Source organism: Ranitomeya imitator, chromosome 6 (assembly GCF_032444005.1).
Source record: "Ranitomeya imitator isolate aRanImi1 chromosome 6, aRanImi1.pri, whole genome shotgun sequence".
In the NCBI taxonomy this organism is placed as follows: Eukaryota; Metazoa; Chordata; class Amphibia; order Anura; family Dendrobatidae; genus Ranitomeya; species Ranitomeya imitator.
The window spans coordinates 30739562-30760171 of record NC_091287.1 but is presented as its reverse complement, the minus strand read 5'-3'; the positions used below and the strand labels follow the sequence as shown (position 1 = coordinate 30760171).

Here is a 20610-nt window from a genome sequence, read left to right as displayed (position 1 = left end):
ACATTTTTTTGAAGGTTTGTCTTATGCCAGGAGGATGGGGAGAAGAACCCCCGAACACTACAGCTCAATTAAGCTGGAAATACCAGCCTTGGGTGGTCAATACAATTTTTGCAGATATCCTCATAAGAGCCAAGTTCAAACTGTGGACTGACGGAACAAAGATGTATGGCAAATTTTGCTACAGATGCAGTATGGACATGTTGGTAGCAAAGTGGCGGCATTGGTGAGTGACTCCACTGGTAAAGTACTTCAGGAAATGGCAGAATAAGGATACGGTCATGCAGGCTATCCACAGGATGGGGATTGCGGTTTCTCCAGAATTAAGTGTTTGTCATTGGTGAAAAGATAGAGTGGTTAGTTAACGAATGGAGGAACAAGCAACAGCCAGATTACAACAGTCGATCAGTGGTTTATTGCTGTCGGGGTCCAGCCAAGATGGGAAGAGGCTCATAAACTGACGTGAAGACCAAACGAGATGGAACAGTTTTCATATGGAATATTGTTTTACCAGAGAGAGATAGGGCAGTATTGATCCCGGTTCAAGAAACCAAGAGTCATTTCAGAGCTTGAAGGAACCTAGATTCTACAAGCACCTGGACTAACTTGATAGGTAAGGAACCGCAACCCCATCCAGTAGGCATCATATATATTTCCTACCCTTTCCAGAGCATGATAATGGATCACCCTCAATAATATAGCGTCTGCCGTCACCTGAACCGCACATGGCTGCTGTTGCTCCGCACACTCTAAACAGAAAACAAATGGGCAGAACTACATTGCGAAACCAGTGCACCCATGCCACCGGCTATTCTGTCATTTTGCATGAATATACTCAATTTTGAAATATTGTAGTTTTAACTGTGGCCATTGGAGCAGACACAGTAGGCGCCCCTTGAGGAAGGTACCATACCGAAACGCGCGTCGGGGTGGACGGGCGTCCCTGTGTGTGCTCTCTGCCATCTGCACTAGGTAATGTGTATGCATATATAGTTATTAGGTATTTACTTGCTGGCACTGCAGCTGTGGAAAACTTGTATTGGACTATCCATTGATTGATTATATGTTTGACATAGCTGTGTGTGTCAGTGGTTGCTATCAGTTTTGCACTTTTCTGCACTTGGCAATATGCGGATTTTCTGCATACAATTACCGCTTTCTGGGATGTACCCTACCTTGGGCTTGGCTTGATGCTGATGAGGTTCTTGTCATCTCTTTTAGCCCCATTGTATCTGTTTGTCTGTTATACCTTTATTGTTGATTGAGACTTTAATAAAATGTTGTTGGATTTCATGACTGCCTTGTGGTGTTTTGAGGTGTTTTCTGCTATCGTTTTTGCAGTTATCCATATATTTCCATACTTGGGTGGTGCTTAGGTAGACAAATAATTTTATGTATATTGTACTCTACTTAGTATTAGGGACCCACCACCTACAATGTTAATTGGAATATTTTTCTACAGTAGGCTGACTTGCTTTCTTCAGCTTTACTGTATAGACTAGGAAAGTGTCAGCAGAGTCATCTCATCATTAAATGTTGAGTTAATGACAGCTCTGTAGTAACGCGATTCACACACTATACACTCTGTAGGTAGCTTCCTTGGCACTATTTTTTCTTGTTGGCTTCACTTTTATTTCAGCCCCCATTGAGCACACACAACCTGCTGCACTATTTATACAGGTATTAGAAGAAAAATAAATTGTGGGCTTCAAATATGGCAACTTCGGGAAAGTTTAAAAATAATAAATTCATATTTTTTTTTTCAGTCACGCTTTTTCAAGAAACCTGAGAAATAAATAATTGGCCTACCTATGAAAAAAAAAATAATGAAAAACTTGACGAATCTGGCCATGTTAAGCCTAAAAGCTAGGTCAAGTTCATTTTAGCTATTTCTAGAATGTGTTTACAATGTTATATAAAAATAAAATATAATAACTGAAAACTAAATTATCACTATTGGATTGTTTTATATTTTTAAACATTTTTGTTTGGATTTTTAATGCCAATTACTTTTCTGTAAAATGTTTACATTTCCATATTATCAGTTAGAAAAATAATGTAGATAAAAAAAAATAAATAAAGAGTTGTATTAAAGTGACAGCTGCGCTATACATACGGAATAAATGTAGGGAGAAATAGTAATATACTAGAAGAGTCAGTGTTCTATAATTCTATTACCAGATAGTTTATTATTACAATTATTATTATTGTTGTCACGAAATGTAACGACTAGTGATGAGCAAATATACTCGTTACTCTAGATCTCTCGAGCATGCTCGGGAGTCCTCCGAGTATTTTTTAGTGCTCGGAGATTTAGTTTTTCTTGCAGCAGCTGAATGATTTACATCTGATAGCCAGCATAAGTACATGTGGGGGTTGCCTGGTTGCTAGGGAATCCCCACATGTACTCATGCTGGCTAATAAATATAAATCATTCAGCTGCGGCAAGAAAAAAATAAAACTCTGAGCACTAAAAAATACTCGGGGGACCCCTGAGCGTGCTCAGGAAATCTCGAGTAACGAGTATATTCGCTCATCACTAGTAATGACCCAATGGGGGGGGGGGGGGTTGGGGGATTGTTAGACAGCGGGCGGTACAACAAACACTCAATGGGATGGAAGTGGGGAGAGGAAGGCCCTAACAAATAGGGAATGAGGGATGGACACCTCCTGCTCCAACCTGAGCCTGACCTTGCACTCCCCTAACACCCTAAGAGGGTCCTCCCCCCCGCCGCCATCATGAACCTCATCCCTCGCACTGCCTTGGCTAGTGCACTGGCCGGCAAGGGCGCTAGCCTCCCCACTGCAGATGGTACAAACAGAGGGGACAGGGACAAACACGAGACGGACAAGGAATAAACACAACACTTAGCTTAACAACTTTCTCTGCTGCAAAGCACCACACAGCAGACAAAAGGCACCAGGACAAAGAACTCCACGAAACCAGCAGATTCACCACTGCGACCAGAGAGCTCCTTACTCCAGGCTTGGTCAACATAGATTGCTCTATCACAGACAGTCAGCTGATGCATCAGGTGACTAATTAAAGGATGGTGGGAGTGGTCACCACCCACATCAGCTGACCTAGCAACACAACAATTACAACACTGCCAGCATGGAAAACTGACATTAACCCCTGCTGGCCCGAAAGGAAAAAAGCTACATTTAAATCATAGTGGAACCAGACCTGCAACACATCCAAAAATGGATCGTGACAATTATATGACATTTGGGGTTCATTACTTTTTTTTAAATCAAACTTAAAAAGCCACAATTTGACTGTTGCGATAACACCTGGTGCCGCCCGGATACCGGAGCTGTCACTTAGCGGAACAATGAGAGATTTAGCTAGATTCCGTCTCCTTTCTTGCTAGGCAGAGACGAGGTCGTCCTGTTCCTCAAATTGCTCTGCCTGACATTTTCTACGGATACAATGTACTCGCTAAGATGCAAACATTATCCAAAAATTTAACCAAAGTGATTTACGGTTATCAAAATTCAATACGATTCTCCCAGTAGCGATGGTCACACAACATATTCTCCATTTCACAACATTATTTTTTTATAGGGAATTTATCAGCAAGCGTTGGGAAAAGGGATGTGCGATAACTTCCAATCTTGGCATAAATGATACATTTTGAGCCCACAGCCACCACTAGCAGGAGCCTAATCATCTCGAAGATGGCGCATCGCCAGGTTCTGCCGTCATTTTCAGCAGGGCTCTGACTTCTCGGATTCACATCAGCTCTGAGAAATAAAGGAGCATTCCTAGGTAGATGTTCACATTGGATGACCATAATCATTATACATTTAATGGACCTAGTTGCCAATTCTCTCCGATTTCAGGGACACCAGGATTGAAATGAGCGCGATTTATGTAAAACCCACCTAAAAGTGAGTGGATTGAGGGGGCAATCCCGGGAAGGGTGATGGTGCGATATCGGGAGGGCATGGATGGACCGGAGCATAAACATCCCCAGAAATGATGGCAAATTTAAATAAATAAATTTAAATAAATGTAATTTTAAATAAATTGAAACATTTAAATAAATTAAACTTTAAATATAATATTTAAAATTTCATAACGAGTTTTTAAATATAGAAATAAAGAGCTCTTACCTCCCCATTAAAGAAACAGAAGATTGTAGCAACAAGTAATCCCTGAAAAATAAGAAAACTCTATCTATTACTCTCATCAATACAAGGAGACAGAATTATTGGATTAACAAGAGAATCGGTTAGCTTAAAGGGAAATTTAAAGGGTTATTTTCATCTCCATAAATGAATATTGTCAGATAGAACTTATAAATATAAGCACGTCTGCAATATACTTCGTGTTAAAATTTTCAGCCACTCTTGAGATATTAACACTTTTATTTTGTTTACATCTTGTTGCCTTAGAGACCGACCACTGCTGTTAGACACCAGAACATGCACAATGCTTCCAAGCTCGTTTTTATTGAGATTTAGTAACGGTTTTGAAGCTTGTTAAGGTCACTGGAATGCGCTGTTACCTCCTAATAATCAGCCAACTTTAGCACAGTGCTTATAAACTAGACAGCCGAGGTGGTCGGCTTCCTAGGCAACAAGCGCTAAACAATAGAAAAGTGTTAATATCCCAAGTACAGGAGCAAATTTTAATAAACAGTAAATTGCAAAAGTGCTTTATCTGACAATTTCCGTCTATGAAGATGGCAAAAGAGTGCCACTGTTGACCATAGGTTGTGTCTGGTATTGCAGCTAAGCCAAATTCAAATGAATGCTTGTAGTACAAACTATGTTTTACAATGGAGATGTGTCTGCAAAAAAAAACAGCAGACCTCTTCTATTAATCTTCAATCATGTAAAAAGATATTTCCAGTTTGAGACGAGAGAACCAATCACAATGTTAATTCTTTCACTGTTTGCCTTCCTTTGTAATATGGTGGCACCATCTTTGTTGGTAAAGTGACAATTTCCAATATGACCTTTATTGGCATACCAATATCCAAGACCCGATAGGAGTCCAAACTAGTGGGAGTTACCCTAACTCAGCATTTTCCAGAAATTTTCAAGACAACTCTATGACCCCCCTGGAACATGGAGGGTCCACAGATTGTCACATGATATGATCATATCAAAAATTATTTTCTCTAGTTTTCATTCCTTGACAAGTATTTTATATTGTATATTTTCTCGAACTGTTATTTGACTATATTTTCTGCTATATAATGGGCGGGAGTAAAACAGGTCTGTGCAGTAGATGTAGGCAGTCTCTTGTACAGCGTGGGCGCTTGGTGGTATCTAACACTGAATACTGTGTGCAGAAATAATTACGGAATAATTGAGAAACGACTGAAATCTGAATGTTACCTGATAATGCATCAATATGTGCATAATATAGTCATAGATTTCTCCTGCCAGTCGATTCTCCGGCCTCCATGGAAAGATCACAAACTGGATACCTAGCAGCGGCACCAGAATTAACGTAGCCCTTACGGCTTTCATGTACATGTTGGACTCTGCGCGGTGAGTGTCCCGTAACTTCGTCACGAGGACGAGAACAATGTTCAGGAGAAAGAACAAGTTGACCTGTAAGACATGAACTCAGGATCAATGTGATTCCATGTGATGAGCAATCCATGACTAACCCATGGCCATCACCAGAGGAGCCCAATAAGCCCAACATCTCCGTTACCATACATGATGGAAAACCTGGACTGCAGACGCCCATCACTTCTCATGAAGGTTATCCCAATCATTAATTATCCAGATGTTGGTCTAAGCCAGTCATTCCCAGGCAGAGATAATCAAGTATAGATGTCGACAGAGCCGACCGGGAGAGAACGATCTGCTCTTCAGACATGTGGTCAAATGTAGCAGGAGAATCAATGCCTGAGCCACCAGAGGTCATCGGAGGGCCGAACAAGCTGGTGGTTAGCAAGAACGTAGGGCCCATTCTAGGTTGCTCTTGTATATCGGTGGTAATAGTGATGTCCCCACTAGTGAAGAGAGAATCTCCAAATCCAAATTCGACAAATTCATTCGAATTCGACCCTCAAACTCAATTCCCATCAACTTTATTTTATGTAAATCAGATGTGACTTATTTCTCCAGGACCCAGAACAAAATAAATATAGGTAAACAAAAATGTATAGCCATCTTCTCCAGACCTTCTTCTGTCACACCACATCTCCTCACTCCAGTCCAGTCTTCAGTATGACTTTGTCTCGTCTCATCGTGGCATGACCCACGTCATGACGCCAAAGATGCCAGACTAAAGGGTCAGACTGGGATTCTGTTCCATGGCCAAGAGACTTTAGTACACTTTTTTTTTTTACAAAATTTTTTTTTAACCCCCTGCAGAATCCAGCAAAATGCCGGCCAGCCATTTTGTTGGATTTGTCCAAATGAATTGCAATAAATTCAAAGCAAATTTGAATTTATCTTAATTTGATTCACTCATCTCTTCCCCAAACGAGTCATTCAATACTTACTAACTCTCTCAGAAAAGGAGACGGAGAAAAAAAGGGACTGAGTCCCAAAATAGTGGACAAATTTACTAGATGCAATGTGTTCTACAATAGATACTCCAAACCCCTCGTTCCTGCAGTTCTCTTCAGCCCCAAACAGCACCCTAATGCTAGGGCTGGAATCAAAATTATTTTTTAAAGTGAAAACTGCAGGACCTGAGATAGGTAAGTATCTGAATGTCTGGTCTGGAGTCCATATCTAGGCTTTGGTGTTTATTTATGAGGTCTGGTCTGGCGTATGTATCATTTTAGGACATTATTGCTCACTCTACCAAAATATTCGGGAGTATCCAGAATAAAGGGGACACTTCCCAGACTCCAGAACTTGCAAGTCTCTTGGGTGGCACCTAAAGCTGACTATACACATTAGACTTAAGTCCGCTGAACCCGCCGTTATCGACAGTATAATGTGTATGGAGGCGCAGGACAAAGAATGGGTAGGAATGATGACAATTCGGCATATCTGATTTTGGTCTGCCAATCGCAATGTTCTCCCTGACGTGTCATTCGGGAGGGCTTTCTCATAGAGAACACTAGAGAGCTCGTTTGGCACAACGAACACTCTTGCGTTTGGAAGAGTCGGCCGAGATGACTATCGACTGAACGATCCTTCGGCCAGCAGTCATCTAATGGCCATCTAATGAGTATGGCCAGTTCAAGCCTCCCAGAAACCACAGGTCCTCTGTGTGCAACACAAGAATTCTTGATAATAAGATGGGGTTCCAACGGTCTATGGCTTCTGGTCAATGGGAAGTATAAGGGATGACGACTAGACATGGATGACCCCAAAAAGAGCATGGTTATTATTACATCACAAGCATTTATTACCTGGACAGTCAGCTAAAAATTTTGGCAAGTATGCTGGAAAGGGTCTGTTAGTTTAGGTATGGAATTTTTATTGTTGCAATGGTCTTCCTCACACTTTAAGAACCCGGTTGTGTGTAAGCTATAAAATATACAGTATATCTGTCCCTTTAAGAGTTCTATGGCCCATGTTTTCTGTTAGATATTATCTGTTTTCCACACTTAATGTTTTAATTTCTTCTTTGCCGGAACGTTACGTTCCAGAAATAACTGTGTTCTCCATGAATGTGCTCATAATCAGTGCACGGGCAACCTAGCCATCATCTGCCGGCCGCTTCACAATTCCTACACTTCATTTCCAAGACTCATTGAAGTCAAATGAGAAAATATCTGCGATGTATCAGTGAAAGAAAATCCTTCTAATCCTGTGCTATACCGAAATCCTGAATCACTTCACTGGTAATTTCCTGAATGACTTTACCAGGTAATTTACCGGTTATTCTGTTCGTCTATTCAAAGCTGAGATGTTTTCCTAAAGAGGTTTTGCACCAGCCCCATCTCCCCACAAAATAATAATAATCAGTCTTCTATTACAGCTTCATGTATCAGTATCTGTCAAATTTAATGTCTCGGTCTAAGGGAATTTACCGTATCTCTGTTATGTTTGGAGATTTTATATTTTCCTTAACATCTTGAAAATGTTTGTCACTAACTCAAAGGATAAATCTACATTAAAGGAAATCCATCAGTATGTTATACCACTGAAACCTCATATATATGAGCACGCTAATTTCTCGAGAATGTGGCAACAGATAGAAGATATTAAGGGTGTTGATGGATTTACAGTTCAAAGACCTTTAATATCTTCTATCTGTTGCTTCATTCCCCCAAAAATTAGCTTTTTAATTCACATGCAAATGCATTATGTCATCCACAAACTACCATAAGTCATTTACAATATTGGTCTTCTCTTTTAGGTGTTAGTTTAAGGAAGGGGATAATGTTTTCTGTCCTTCCAATCTCACAAGGGGTCATAATTTCCACAAGAACACATTGAAACAAAAACCTGTTGACAGATGTGACTAAACTGGGTGGACACAGGGAACATCTCTGACTTAATATGCAGCTATGAATTCTGCTGTTTGCAATTTGGTATGAACCGCCTAAATTTACATACAGAACGCCTATATTCATGAAAGGTATAAAATAAACAAACACTCCGGCAAGCCCCTGGAGATTGTTATAAATCACAAATTTTGCATTTCTTATTCTCTCCGGCCATAAACTGAATACAATTTTAGTTGGAGTTAGAGCTGCTCTAATGTAGGGAATGGGACCTTCTGGACTCCATCAGGTTCTGAGACCTGGAGAACGGGGCTTCAAATGCCACAGATTCACTGTTTATGGGAATATCGGAGAGAAGTGATAACTTTGACTGGAGACATCCCCATCACAACAAATCTGTTGGCAGTTCAGAGGTTCGCTAAATGTCTATGGATCTTGTCCATCCCACTCTGCCACAAGTACCACCTAGTAGAGCCAGCTATGTCTGACACTTAACAAGTTTTGCGAAAAGACTAGGGATAAATGCCAAGCAAAAACTAATCTACAGGCAACCTGTTTAGAGATTCTTCCTCCACGATGCCTAAAGGGCATCTGGAATGCCTGCCAGGCCCATGGGGTACTCGGTACCGGGTCCGGTACTTAAAGGGATGTGTCACAGCGGCGGCGACCCGGTCCGTGGCCCTGGGCGCCCATGTTAAAGGGACGGTCTTTAAACCCTTCACCCCGAAGCCTGTTTTCAACTTCCTGACCAGGCCATTTTTTTTTTCAATTCTGACCACTGTCACTTTATGAGGTCATAACTCTGAAACGCTTCAACGGATCCTGGTGATTCTGAGACTGTTTTCTCGTGACATATTGTACTTTATGATAGTGGTAAAATTTCTTCGATTTGACTTGTGTTTATTTGTGAAAAAAATGGAAATTTGGCGAAAATTTTTGAAAATTTAGCAATTTTTAAACTTTAAGTTTTTATGCCCTTAAACTAGAGAGGTATATCATACAAAATAGTTAACAAATAACATTACCCACATGTCTGCTTTACATTAGCACAATTTTGGAAATATATATTTTTTTGTTAGGAAGTTATAAGGGTTAAAAGTTGACTAGCGATTTCTCATTTTTACAACAAAATTTTCAAAAAAATTTTTTTTTTAAGGACCACCTCACACTTGAAGTCACTTTGAGGGGTCTATATGACAGGAAATGCCCAAAAGTGACACCATTCTAAAAACTGCACCCCTCAAGGTACTCAAAACCACAATCAAAAAGTTTATTAACCCTTCAGGTGCTTCACATGAATTTTTGGAATGTTTAAAAAAAATTGAACATTTAACTTTTTTTTCACAAAATTTTTATTTCAGATTCAATTTGTTTTATTTTCCCAAGGGTAACAGGAGAAATAAGACCACAAAAGTTGTTGTGCAATTTGTCCTGAGTACGAAGATACCCCATATGTGGGGGTAAACCACTGTTTGCGCGCATGGCAGAGCTCAGAAGGGAAGGAGCAGCATTTGACTTTTCAATGCAAAATTGACTGGAATTGAGATGGGACGCCATGTTGCGTTTGGAGAGCCCCTGATGTACCTAAACATTGAAACCACCCACAAGTAACACCATTTTTGAAAGTAGACCCCCTAAGGAACTAATCTAGGTGTGTGGTGAGCACTTTGAACCCCCAAGTGCTTCACAGAAGTTTATAATGTTGAGCCGTAAAAAAAAAAAATCATATTTTTTTCACAAAAATGATCTTTTCGCCCCAAATTTTTTATTTTCCCAAGAGTAACAGGACAAACTGGACCCAAAAAGTTGTTCAATTTGTCCTGAGTGCGCTGATACACCATATATGGGGGTAAACCACTGTTTTACTGTTGTAATCTTTTTTTTTAGCTCCCGGTTTTGTATTTTCCCAAGGGTAACAGGAGAAATTGGACCCCAAAAGTTGTCCAATTTGTCCTGAGTACGCTGATACCCCATATGTTGGGGTAAACCCCTGTTTGGGCGCATGGGGGAGCTCAGAAGGGAAGGAGCGCTGTTTTACTTTTTCAACTTGAATTGGCTGGAATTGAGATCGGACGCCATGTTGCCTTTGCAGAGCCCCTGATGTGCCTAAACAGTGGAAACCCCCCAATTCTGACTGAAGACCTAACCCAAACACACCCCTAACCCTAATCCCAACCATAACCCTAACCACACCCCTAACCCTAATCCCCACCCTAATCCCAACCGTAAATGTAATCCAAAACCTAACTTTAGCCCCAACTCTAATGGGAAAATGAAAATAAATACATTTTTTTTTAATTTTATTATTTTTCCCTAACTAAGAGGGTGATGAAGGGGGGTTTGATTTACTTTTATAGCGTTTTTTTGGCGGATTTTTATGATTGGCAGCTGTCAAACACTAAAAGATGCTTTTTATTGCAAAAAAATAGTTTTTGCTTCACCACATTTTGAGAGCTATAATTTATCCACAGAGTCATGTGAGGTCTTGTTTTTTGCGGGACGAGTTAACGCTTTTATTGGTACCATTTTCAGGCACATGACATTTTTTGATCGCTTTTTATTCTGATTTTTGGGAGGAAGAATGAACAAAAACCAGCAATTCCTGAATTTCTTTTAGGGGGAGCGTTTATACCGTTCCACGTGTGGTGGAATTGATAAAGCAGCTTTATTCTTCGGGTTAGTACGATTACAGCAATACTTCATTTATATCTTTTTTTATGTTTTAGCGCTTTTACACAATAAAAACTATTTTATTTAAAAAAATAATTGTTTTTGCATCGCTTTATTCTGAGAGCTATAACTTTTTTATTTTTCTGCTGATGATGCTGTGTGGTGACTTTTTTTTGCGAGACAAGATGACGTTTTCAGCGGTACCATGGTTATTTATATCTGTCTTTTTGATCACATTTTATTGCACTTTCTGTTCGGCAGTATGATGATAAAGCATTGTTTTTTGCCTCGTTTTTTATTTTTTGCGGTGTTCACTGAAGGAGTTAACTAGTGGGATAGTTTTATAGAGCGGGTCGTTATGGACGCGGCGATACCAAATATGTGTACTTGTAGTTTTATTTTTTATTTACATAAATAAATGGATTTATTGGAAAATATTTTTTTTTTCTTTATTTGGGGATTTTTTTTTTTATACATTCAATTTTTTTTAACTTTATACCATTGTCCCAGGGTGGGACATCACTATATTTCATCAGATCGCTGATCTGACACTTTGCATAGCACTGTGTCAGATCAGCGATCTGACAGGCAGTGCAGGAGGCTTTCCGATGCCTGCTCTCAGCAGGCGCCGGCCAGCCACCTCAGTGAAGGACCCGGAAGGAGCTCTGTAGCCATTTTGGATCCGGGGACTCCTTCCAGAACACCGGAACAACGCGATCGCATCGCGTTGTTCCAGTGGGAGAGTGCAGGGAGCCCCCATCCCTGCGCAATGCCCCTCTATGTCGCTGTCACTACTGACAGCGGCATCAGAGGGGTTAATTGCCCACAATCTGCGCTAGCGCCGATCGTGGACATTGCTGAGGGGTGTCAGCTGTCACATACAGATGACACGCGCACGCGATTGCCGCGGTGCTCACTGTGAGACCGCGCCGCCTTACTAGTACTGCGGTTTGCGGGAACTCAGTTCCCGCAGAGCAGTACTAGTACGGCGCATGGCGGGAAGGGGTTAAAGGGGTTTCTGAAATAAAGTTTGTGACGCCACCTGTTGTATTCAGTCAAGGATGACCAACGTTGCTTAAAGGGGTCCTCTGGGGTGATGTTATGGCAGCCAGATGGCATAACTTCCCACAGGTGAAGTAGGTTTACTGATGGTAGCAGGCAGCCACAGTCCAGGGCACCAGATCACAGGTACAGGCAGGGTCCGGCCGGCTTGGAAGAGAGTTCAGAGTCCAGCTTTACCAGGTGGGGTTAAAAGCCTTCCTCTTAGCACTGTGGTATTATAGTCTCTTACGGCCTATGGCTTCTTAGCAAGGTCCTCTCAGTTATCTCTGTCCTTTATTGAAGTGAGACACAAACCTGTATGAAAGGTGACTCAAGCCTTTTTAACTGGTCTCTTGTTATGATCTGGTGGCCTTGGAGCAGCATGAGACGTACTCTGGAGAAGGTGGTACCTGTACTGACCGCAAACCCTGAACTTAACAGCGCAACTAGAAGTAGCCGTGGGGGGTACCTAACACTCCCTAGACCCCTCGACACAGCCTAAGAAATAACTATCCCTAAAGGCAGAAACAGGAAACCTATCTTGCCTCAGAGAAAATCCCCAAAGGAAAGACAGCCCCCCACAAATATTGACTGTGAGAGGAGAGGGAAATAACATACGCAGAAATGAAATCAGGATTTAGCATAGGAGGCCATACTAGCTAAAAAGAAAGAATAGAACAGAGAACTATGCGGTCAGTATAAAAACACTAGAAAATATCCACCACGGAAAAATACAAAACACCACATCTGACTAAAGACATGGGGGGTATATCTGCATCTCCAGAGAAATAGCTAGGCTGCAAAAAATCCTTCACAGACTAAGCTGGACAAGACAAAAACATGAAAATGCACAGAACTATAAGGTCCACAGCAGGTGGACAGCAAAACCAAAGCCAGGACTTATCTTTGAAGAAAAGCACAGCAAACAGGAGAGACCAGAAGGGATGTGAATCCTCCAAAAACAATGGACAACTGGCACTGACTAAAGGATCAAGCAAGGCTATATAGCCCAGCCCAAATTGCAAAAAATAGATACACCTGATAAATGCTGCGATCCAACTACCGCAGCACTACCACTCATAACCACCGCAGGGAGCCCAAGAGCAGAATTCACAACAGTCTCTATCATGACCCGGGCTCTATGTGTCACTGTGTCTCCTGGGCATTAGGGCGGACAGGTTACGTGTAGTCTTGCTGTCCTACCGGTTTCTGCTGTGCCTCCTAGAGTATGACATAACCTCAGTCTTCCGGTTACCGGTATCTAAAAGCTAGGCTAAAGGCTGTTCTTCCCTCTGTATCTCACTATCTAGGGGCTACAGCACCTCAGGCTGTACAGCCCCTCACCCGTCCTTCTGCCTCAAACTGCTCCAGTATGCTGTCCGGCACCAACTGTCTAACTCTTCCTAACTGCCTAGCAACTGACTCCTCCCGACCAGAGAGAGCAGCTCGTCCCTGAAGTCAGGTGTAGAGCTCCTGCTTCTGATCTGGAGTCAGAATGGTGTTGTATGTGCTGATTACCTGTCTAAAGGAATCCTTCATCGCTTCCAAGCGTAACATCACTCTTCCCGTGAGGAAAGCAATGCCACTGTGACAACCAGGACCCTGGGACGCCACACATCGCTGTCAGCCAGCTGGACTCTGCTCTACACTGATGAGGGGCAAACACCCCGAAACAGTCCATAGGTATACCTCCCTGGTCAAGGCTGATTAAAGACATTCACACTCAAGGTGATACTTTGTGAGAAAACCATGTAAGACAAAAGCAAGCACTCCGTCCATTTTGAGAAAATTCCGTAATTATTGTAGCTTTATTTCATAAGTTCTAAAACCTCTGAACGCAAATCCTCAGACACTGACGCATTTCAGAAGTAAACTTCCTTATTCGTTCATATGCTATGAATATGGAAATTTACTTCCGAAACGCGTCAGTGTTTGAGGATCTGTGGTTTTAGCACGTATGGAATAAAGTTAGAGTTTTCTCAAGAAGGATGGAGTGGCGACTTTTCCCTTACTTGATTATACTGAGATACTCTGCTCAATCTGCGCAGCACCCTGGATAATTCCAATATGAGTGTGGTGAACTATTGGCCTTCTTATATTAGACTTTTGCTCTGCAAGAGAGCTATTTTGCATACTTTTCTCCCATGGAGCACTGCCTGTAAGACTCCATCATACCCAGGCAATACTCTTTAAGGAGAACCAGTACATTCGGACTGACGCGTTTTGAACCACACTGGTTCTAATGAAGGTAGAGATGTAACGTCAGTATAAAAACAGAGGAAAGTGATTGCCTTGATAACATAATGTACATTTGTAACGATCAAAGCATTTTGCATAATTCCAGATTATTGGTCACCTCTACACGACAGGATGTGAAATTAGCGGAATTTTTATTTACTATTATTGGTATTATTTCGTTCTCACTCCTTTATCAGATTGTAAGACGCTTACCAGCAGTGCAGCCATGATCGGCCCATGCACAATGTATAAGAGATGTGTCTCCACGCTCATCCAACAGCTGTAATAAAGCAAAACGCTACAGTTTTATTTACAAATATGAATAGAACAAAGGAAAAAGTGAAACATTAAAGAAGGAATCCAATTAGTCAGACCTGATCCATTGACAAAAACTGTTTCCCCTCCCAAACCACCAGCAATCAGCGATCTACAGGAAAACTCATCACTGTTGTTTCCCCACTTTTCTGTAGTATCTTGCTCTGTTTTAATGGCTGTATTATTATTTTACATACGTTTTGTTACTTTTTTATGTCTTTCTTTTTTAAGTCTTATTTTTATTCTTTTTCCTTGACAACATTGCTAACTCAGATGTTTTAGACAGATTCATGAAACGTGACTTTTACCAAAATGTCCCATTCACATTAATACATAGGTTCTCCTGGCCTGTATTACATAGACTATCTGCCCCCCACTCATGGCTAAAAGGCGAGTGTCCTAAATTCAGGTCGATGAATATTTGTACTAATAATACACATAAAATAAATAATTTAAAGGGAACCTGTCACCTCAAATTGGCGGGATATTAAAATGAATTTTTACCGCTCCGATAGGCAGCGTTTCCTCTTCATTTCTGCACCCCGTCCGTCCCTGTTTTCCGCAATATTTTAGTGAATTAGAGTACGTGTGCGCCATAGTTGGCGCGTGCGCAATGCAGTCGTCGGTGGCGCATGTGCAGCATGCTTTGCCCTACTGCGGGCAAAGCCGAAAAGCATTATTGCGCATGCGCCCGCGCACTACGTCCCAGAACACAGTGAAATACTTCCGGGACATAGTGCGCGGGCGCATGCGCAGTAATGCTTTTCGGCTTTGCTCGCAGTAGGGCAAAGCATGCTGCGCATGCCCACTGAAGATTGCATTGTGCACTAAAATATTGCGGAAAACAGGGACGGACGGGAAGGAGAAAGGAAGAGGAAACGCCGCCCATCAAACCGGTAAAAACTAATTTTAATATCCCGCCAATTTGAGGTGACAAGTTCCCTTTAAGCATAAAAAATAATTCATTACTTACTTGTCATTGAAATATTTTGTTCTTGCAAAGGCATGAATCGATGTAGGCACTAACGGGAACCCTTAAAAAAAGGAATTCATAAGATGGATTTACAAATAATTTTCTTAAAAAGGTTGTGTCACAGCAAGCAAATTCTTTGGGTTCAAGCCACATTGATTAACTGATTTCTTAAGGTTTAGCTCATAGCAACCATGGAAAAAAGCTGATTTTTCAGAGGGAAGCCATCCTTAACTCCTTTGTTCTAAAGTGGCGCAAAGGTAATTTATTTTACCTGGTGTAAATGCCGCTGTTCTCCTGAATCCGGTGATGTCTTTCTTTTGTTCCTGCACCTCTCTGTTCCTGAGATATGGTTCTCTCTTTTCGGTATGTGGATCTGGTCTTGTTAGCCAAATGGGTGTGATTCCCAACTAATCTCAGTGGTTGTCTTCTTTAGAACTCTACCCAGTTGGCTAAAAATGTCATAATCAATTTTTGTATATCTGTTTTTAATGTTGCTTTTTCCTTTTAGGACCCCCCCCCCCCCCCCCGCTGGCAATCTGGTGTAACTGTAGTGCTATTTGGTCAGCTGATGTGGTGGTGACCACTCCCACCATCCTTTAAATGGCCACCTGATGCATCAGCTAACTGTTGGTGATAGAGTTTCTTTTTTGAGGCCAGGCTGGCAAGAGTAGCCCTCTGGTGTCAGCCACTTCGGGTGTTTTGGATTCCAGTTGCTGTGTTATCTGCGGTGTGGAGCTTGGCAGCATTGTCTGAAAGCTCAGTGTGTTGTTTTCTCCTCATCCCTTTTGTGTTTGTCACTGTCCCCTGTGTGATACTATCTGCAGTGGTGAGGCTAGTGCAGCGCCCCAGAGATCTGGTCGTTGCAGTAACGTCGCTCTGCCACTAAGGGGAGTGATGGTACGTCTGATGGCACTGAAGGAATTCTCCTGACCAGGTATCACCCGCACACATTACACTTCACACTCCGGCCACTAGGGGGAGCAAAAGGCTTTATTTATTGGGCCCCTCCTCACACTGGTAAAACTAGGGGTTGGATAGAAAGTTAGTCAGAAGCTGACTGGGTTGGATTCAGGCAACATCCCGTGGCAGGGGGTGTTGCAGGGAGAAGACACAGGGGGGTCCCTGTCAGGTGTGGGAACCTGGCAGGTGCCTAGCGAACAGAGCAGAACGTAACGGAGCCGCGCCTGCACTTCCTTGCGGCGGTATCCTAAGAAAGAGACACGAAGCGAAGGATATTGTGGAACAGTGTAAACGAGATCAAGCAAAAAGGAGAACCAGTAGGAGTCGTGCCGTGAGACCGAGGCAACATCCTACTGAGGCGCGTAGCCGGTGGCCAGAACACCGCGGGAGTAACTGACTTTAGGCCTTACTTCAAACTCCACAGGACAGTTAATTATAGGTTGGCTGTCTACCTTAAATTTCCTAAGAAGACATAGGGGGCAACAGTGGGAGAGGGGCGTCTATAGGGTCCCGGATGACCTCCAGGCCTTCCCGTCATACGGGTGCGTCCTAGCCAAAACATACTGGGGGACGAGAAACTAGAAACATCTGGAACTAAAGAGAGAGAGAGCTGTAGAGAACGAACGAACGAGAACAGCAGTTGTGAGGACTATTCCGAATGCTCAGCAGGGTAGAACTACAACACACAGGCGCTAGTGGTGGGCAACGATTTCCATCTGTGAGGGAAACTCTGGAAGTGCCCATCAGACCGGCCTGTCTCTGATAGCCCTGTTAAACGTGCTCTGGATTGAGGATCCTGAAGTCTTCAGTAAAGAGACTGCAACCTTGTGTCCTCATTATTGCCTGCACCTCACACCATTACCATCTACCTTACTGGGAAGCCCTGGGGACATACTTCACCTGTGGGAAGGTATACCATCCAGCTGCCATTCCATCACCCCAGCGGACCCCACAGCAGTGTCGGTCACCCTGACTGAACACCACAGGTGGCGTCACAAACCCCTGACAGACTGCACCACTTTTATTGGACGCCCCTTAGCAGGGTCGCGGACCGGGTCTAACCACCATGACTGCCTCAGAACCGAACCAGAGAGGCCCGGTACCGAGAACTCGTGGCCCTGCATCTGGGGGTGATCCAACTAGCGCTCCTTGCTGGCTAGTGCACTAGCCAGGGCAGTGCTAGGTGTGACTGAGGGACGAGATTCTTAATGGCAGTGGGGGGAAGGACCCACTTAGGGCATTAGGGGAGTGCATGGAAGGCTCCGGTTTGAGCAGAAGGTGACCATTCGTTCATTTCCCTATTGATAGGGGCTTCCTCCCCCCTTTTCCATCTCACTGTTTATTGTGCCGTCTGCTACCGACCCCCCGTGGGGGTCGCTATACGTATCGTGACAAAATATTAGATTTATGTACAAGGAAAAAGAGTCCATATCTCAGGAATGGAGAGGTGGAGGAACAAAAGAAAAACAGCACCGGATTCAGGAGAACAGCGGCATTTACACCAGGTTAAAACATGTTAACAGAACATGACACGTTCTTTTTAAATAGTATATAAAGTGATGCAAATTTTGGACTTACCCCAGCCAAGGAGATAATACCAATGTAGATGCTGTTCTTCAGCAAATACCGCCACCACTATTAACGTGTGGAGATAGATCCCTTCACACAACATCCAGAAATAATTACATCCCATCATATACTGGTGGAAGAACTGGAGAACCTTGCAGCTGACCTGGAAGATAAAATGTCATAGAAATGTGTCAATCAACGCCAAAGAGAGTTACCTCTATGCTGTCGCTCAAGAAAAACAACATTTGTATTACGTAGGATGTCAAAAATTGTTGTTTGAGGTTCCGAGAGTCTACACATTTTTTATTTTTATTTCTTTCTTTATTATGATGATTAAAATTCTACACAATTCTTAAACTTACCTATGATTTTCCCTTTTCCTTAGTAGCACAGTTATTTATTATTAACGACACCATAAAATTTAATATGAGATTTCTGGTCAAATAGTGAAATAAGACCCCGTAAAAAAAGGGTGAGTATTAGAGGATCTCATGGCCTTACATTAGAGCGTCTAGACAGTAAGTAAATGGAGTTTATGAATCTGACATCATTTCGGTCGCTCTCCAGCCGCCAGTATCCACCGTGGTCTTATTGTGTTTATCACCAACGCAGACACTGGATTTGCAAATGATTAGGAAATCAATAGTGGAGCTTAGTAAAAGCAGAGAGGTATGAAAAACTAATTGGATGTGGATGGGAGAATGATCACCGAAGCCAGCGCGCGTCGGGGCAGCCATATTATCATATAAAGGACTCGAATATGTAATGCCAGACAGCATCCAAATCAGAAGAGGACTAAAAATATATAAAATGCTAGTAAATATTTTATTTTGGTATACGATATAAAAAGTCCATAAAAAGGCAGTACCAGGTATGTAAGTAATGGTGACCTGACCTCGGGTACCCATGGCAGTCCTATAGAGCTTCCACATTATTTACAGACAATGGCAGCATCAAATCATACGATAAACTGCCCGGTTAATTACTATAGCTGAGAATAGGGAAAAAATGTAAGATTAGCATGTAAATGGACAGTGGGCCCCTAGAGTCACTTTATTGGAGGGTCCTTGGCACCCCAGTCCGACACTGCTTAGACGCCACTGGACGTATTATATTCATGAATTTTGTATCAATCCCTTCTCAGCCCAAGAGTTGATCAAGCGAAATGGCAGATGGCCGGCCGCTATTTGTCAGAATTCAAGAGCATCGAAAAGCCAAAAAATTGGATTCTCTTGAATCAGAATTGTTTGTGATATTCAAAGCAAATTCAGTTCACTCCAAAATGATTTACTCGCCTTCTTTAGTAAAAAAAAAATAAAAAAATCCAAACCTTAATTCATTAACGACCAAAGTATTAAAGTCCTAAGTGACCAGACACTTTTTAGAGATTTTGTGCACGTGGTGGTTTACCAGGTGTATTTTTGTTGTTTTTGCTTCTGGGTCTTTTTTTGTGATACATGGGTGGTTTCGCATTATATTTGTTTTATAGAAATTCCTTTTGGCATTTTTATATTTCGATACCGCATGAGAATGGGGGTCAGCATTTTATTTTGGCAGTTTTCCTATAATTATGTATAGTCTTGAATTATGGGAAGGCTTTGTGTACTATTTGTATGGCTTCCCCCCCCCCCACCCCCTGTATTCTATACATTTATATTTTTACCTAAATATGTCCCCTTAGAGGTCAATGAAGATCTATCAGTGACAGGCCCTAATTTTTTAAAAATTATTTTTCAGTTTTCCACTAAACTGGGGCATTAAAAGCGGCTTCACGTACAAGGGAAATTAGTCAATGGCAGAGCTGATCTGGATCTATTTTTTTCTGCTTTTTCCCCACTCCCCCATTTTGCCCACTCCTCCACACATTTCACATCCCCTTATTGGATGGACATCCTGTATTCACAGTTAAATATGTGTCTGGAGTATAGAAAGTCTCACTATGTTTGATTCCTCTTGGGCATTCCAGGAAGAGTTGGCATGAAAGTGGATTGTCTAGGAACTACAGATACATTGCGCTTAGTGCAAGAACCGCGGGGGTGGAACATAAGAAAAGAATACTCATGTCAGTGTATCCCCGATGTTTTCTAAATTATGCCACCAATTCAGAAAATGTTCAAAATGCGCATTTGTCACATGAAATGTGTGAACTCACAACAATCTTTAAAGGGGCAGTCCACTCTCATGGCAATAAAGCTTCATTTTTTAAAATAATGAATATCTTTTTATTATACTTTGTGGGGTTGTCTGACTGACACTTTTTTCAAAGAGTAGGAAATGTTTTAAAATAATGAAAAAATTCCATATTTAATGGCTGTACCTTCCCTCTCTTCAGGGCAAACGCCTCCCAAGGTCATCATGTTGTTTTTTTTTTTTTTGGTTGCTTGCTTGCTGTTGCCTGTGGCAGTCAGGTGACTTGAAGGCACAAAGACATCTTACTCCACCCACCTGACTGCTGCAGCTAAAAAT

At 42.0% G+C, this 20610-nt stretch overlaps 1 protein-coding gene across 1 annotated transcript in view; it reads right to left on the bottom strand.

Moving 5' to 3' along the window:
* Window positions 1-20610, bottom strand: part of CALCR (calcitonin receptor) — a 287546-nt gene that overhangs the window by 12083 nt on the left and 254853 nt on the right. The window contains exons 8-12 of the mRNA XM_069729395.1: window positions 18154-18307; window positions 15616-15676; window positions 14541-14607; window positions 5350-5568; window positions 4117-4158 (exon numbers count right to left, since the gene is read on the bottom strand). Coding sequence (XP_069585496.1) covers window positions 4117-4158; window positions 5350-5568; window positions 14541-14607; window positions 15616-15676; window positions 18154-18307 — 543 coding nt within the window. The remainder of the gene's footprint in view (window positions 1-4116; window positions 4159-5349; window positions 5569-14540; window positions 14608-15615; window positions 15677-18153; window positions 18308-20610) is intronic.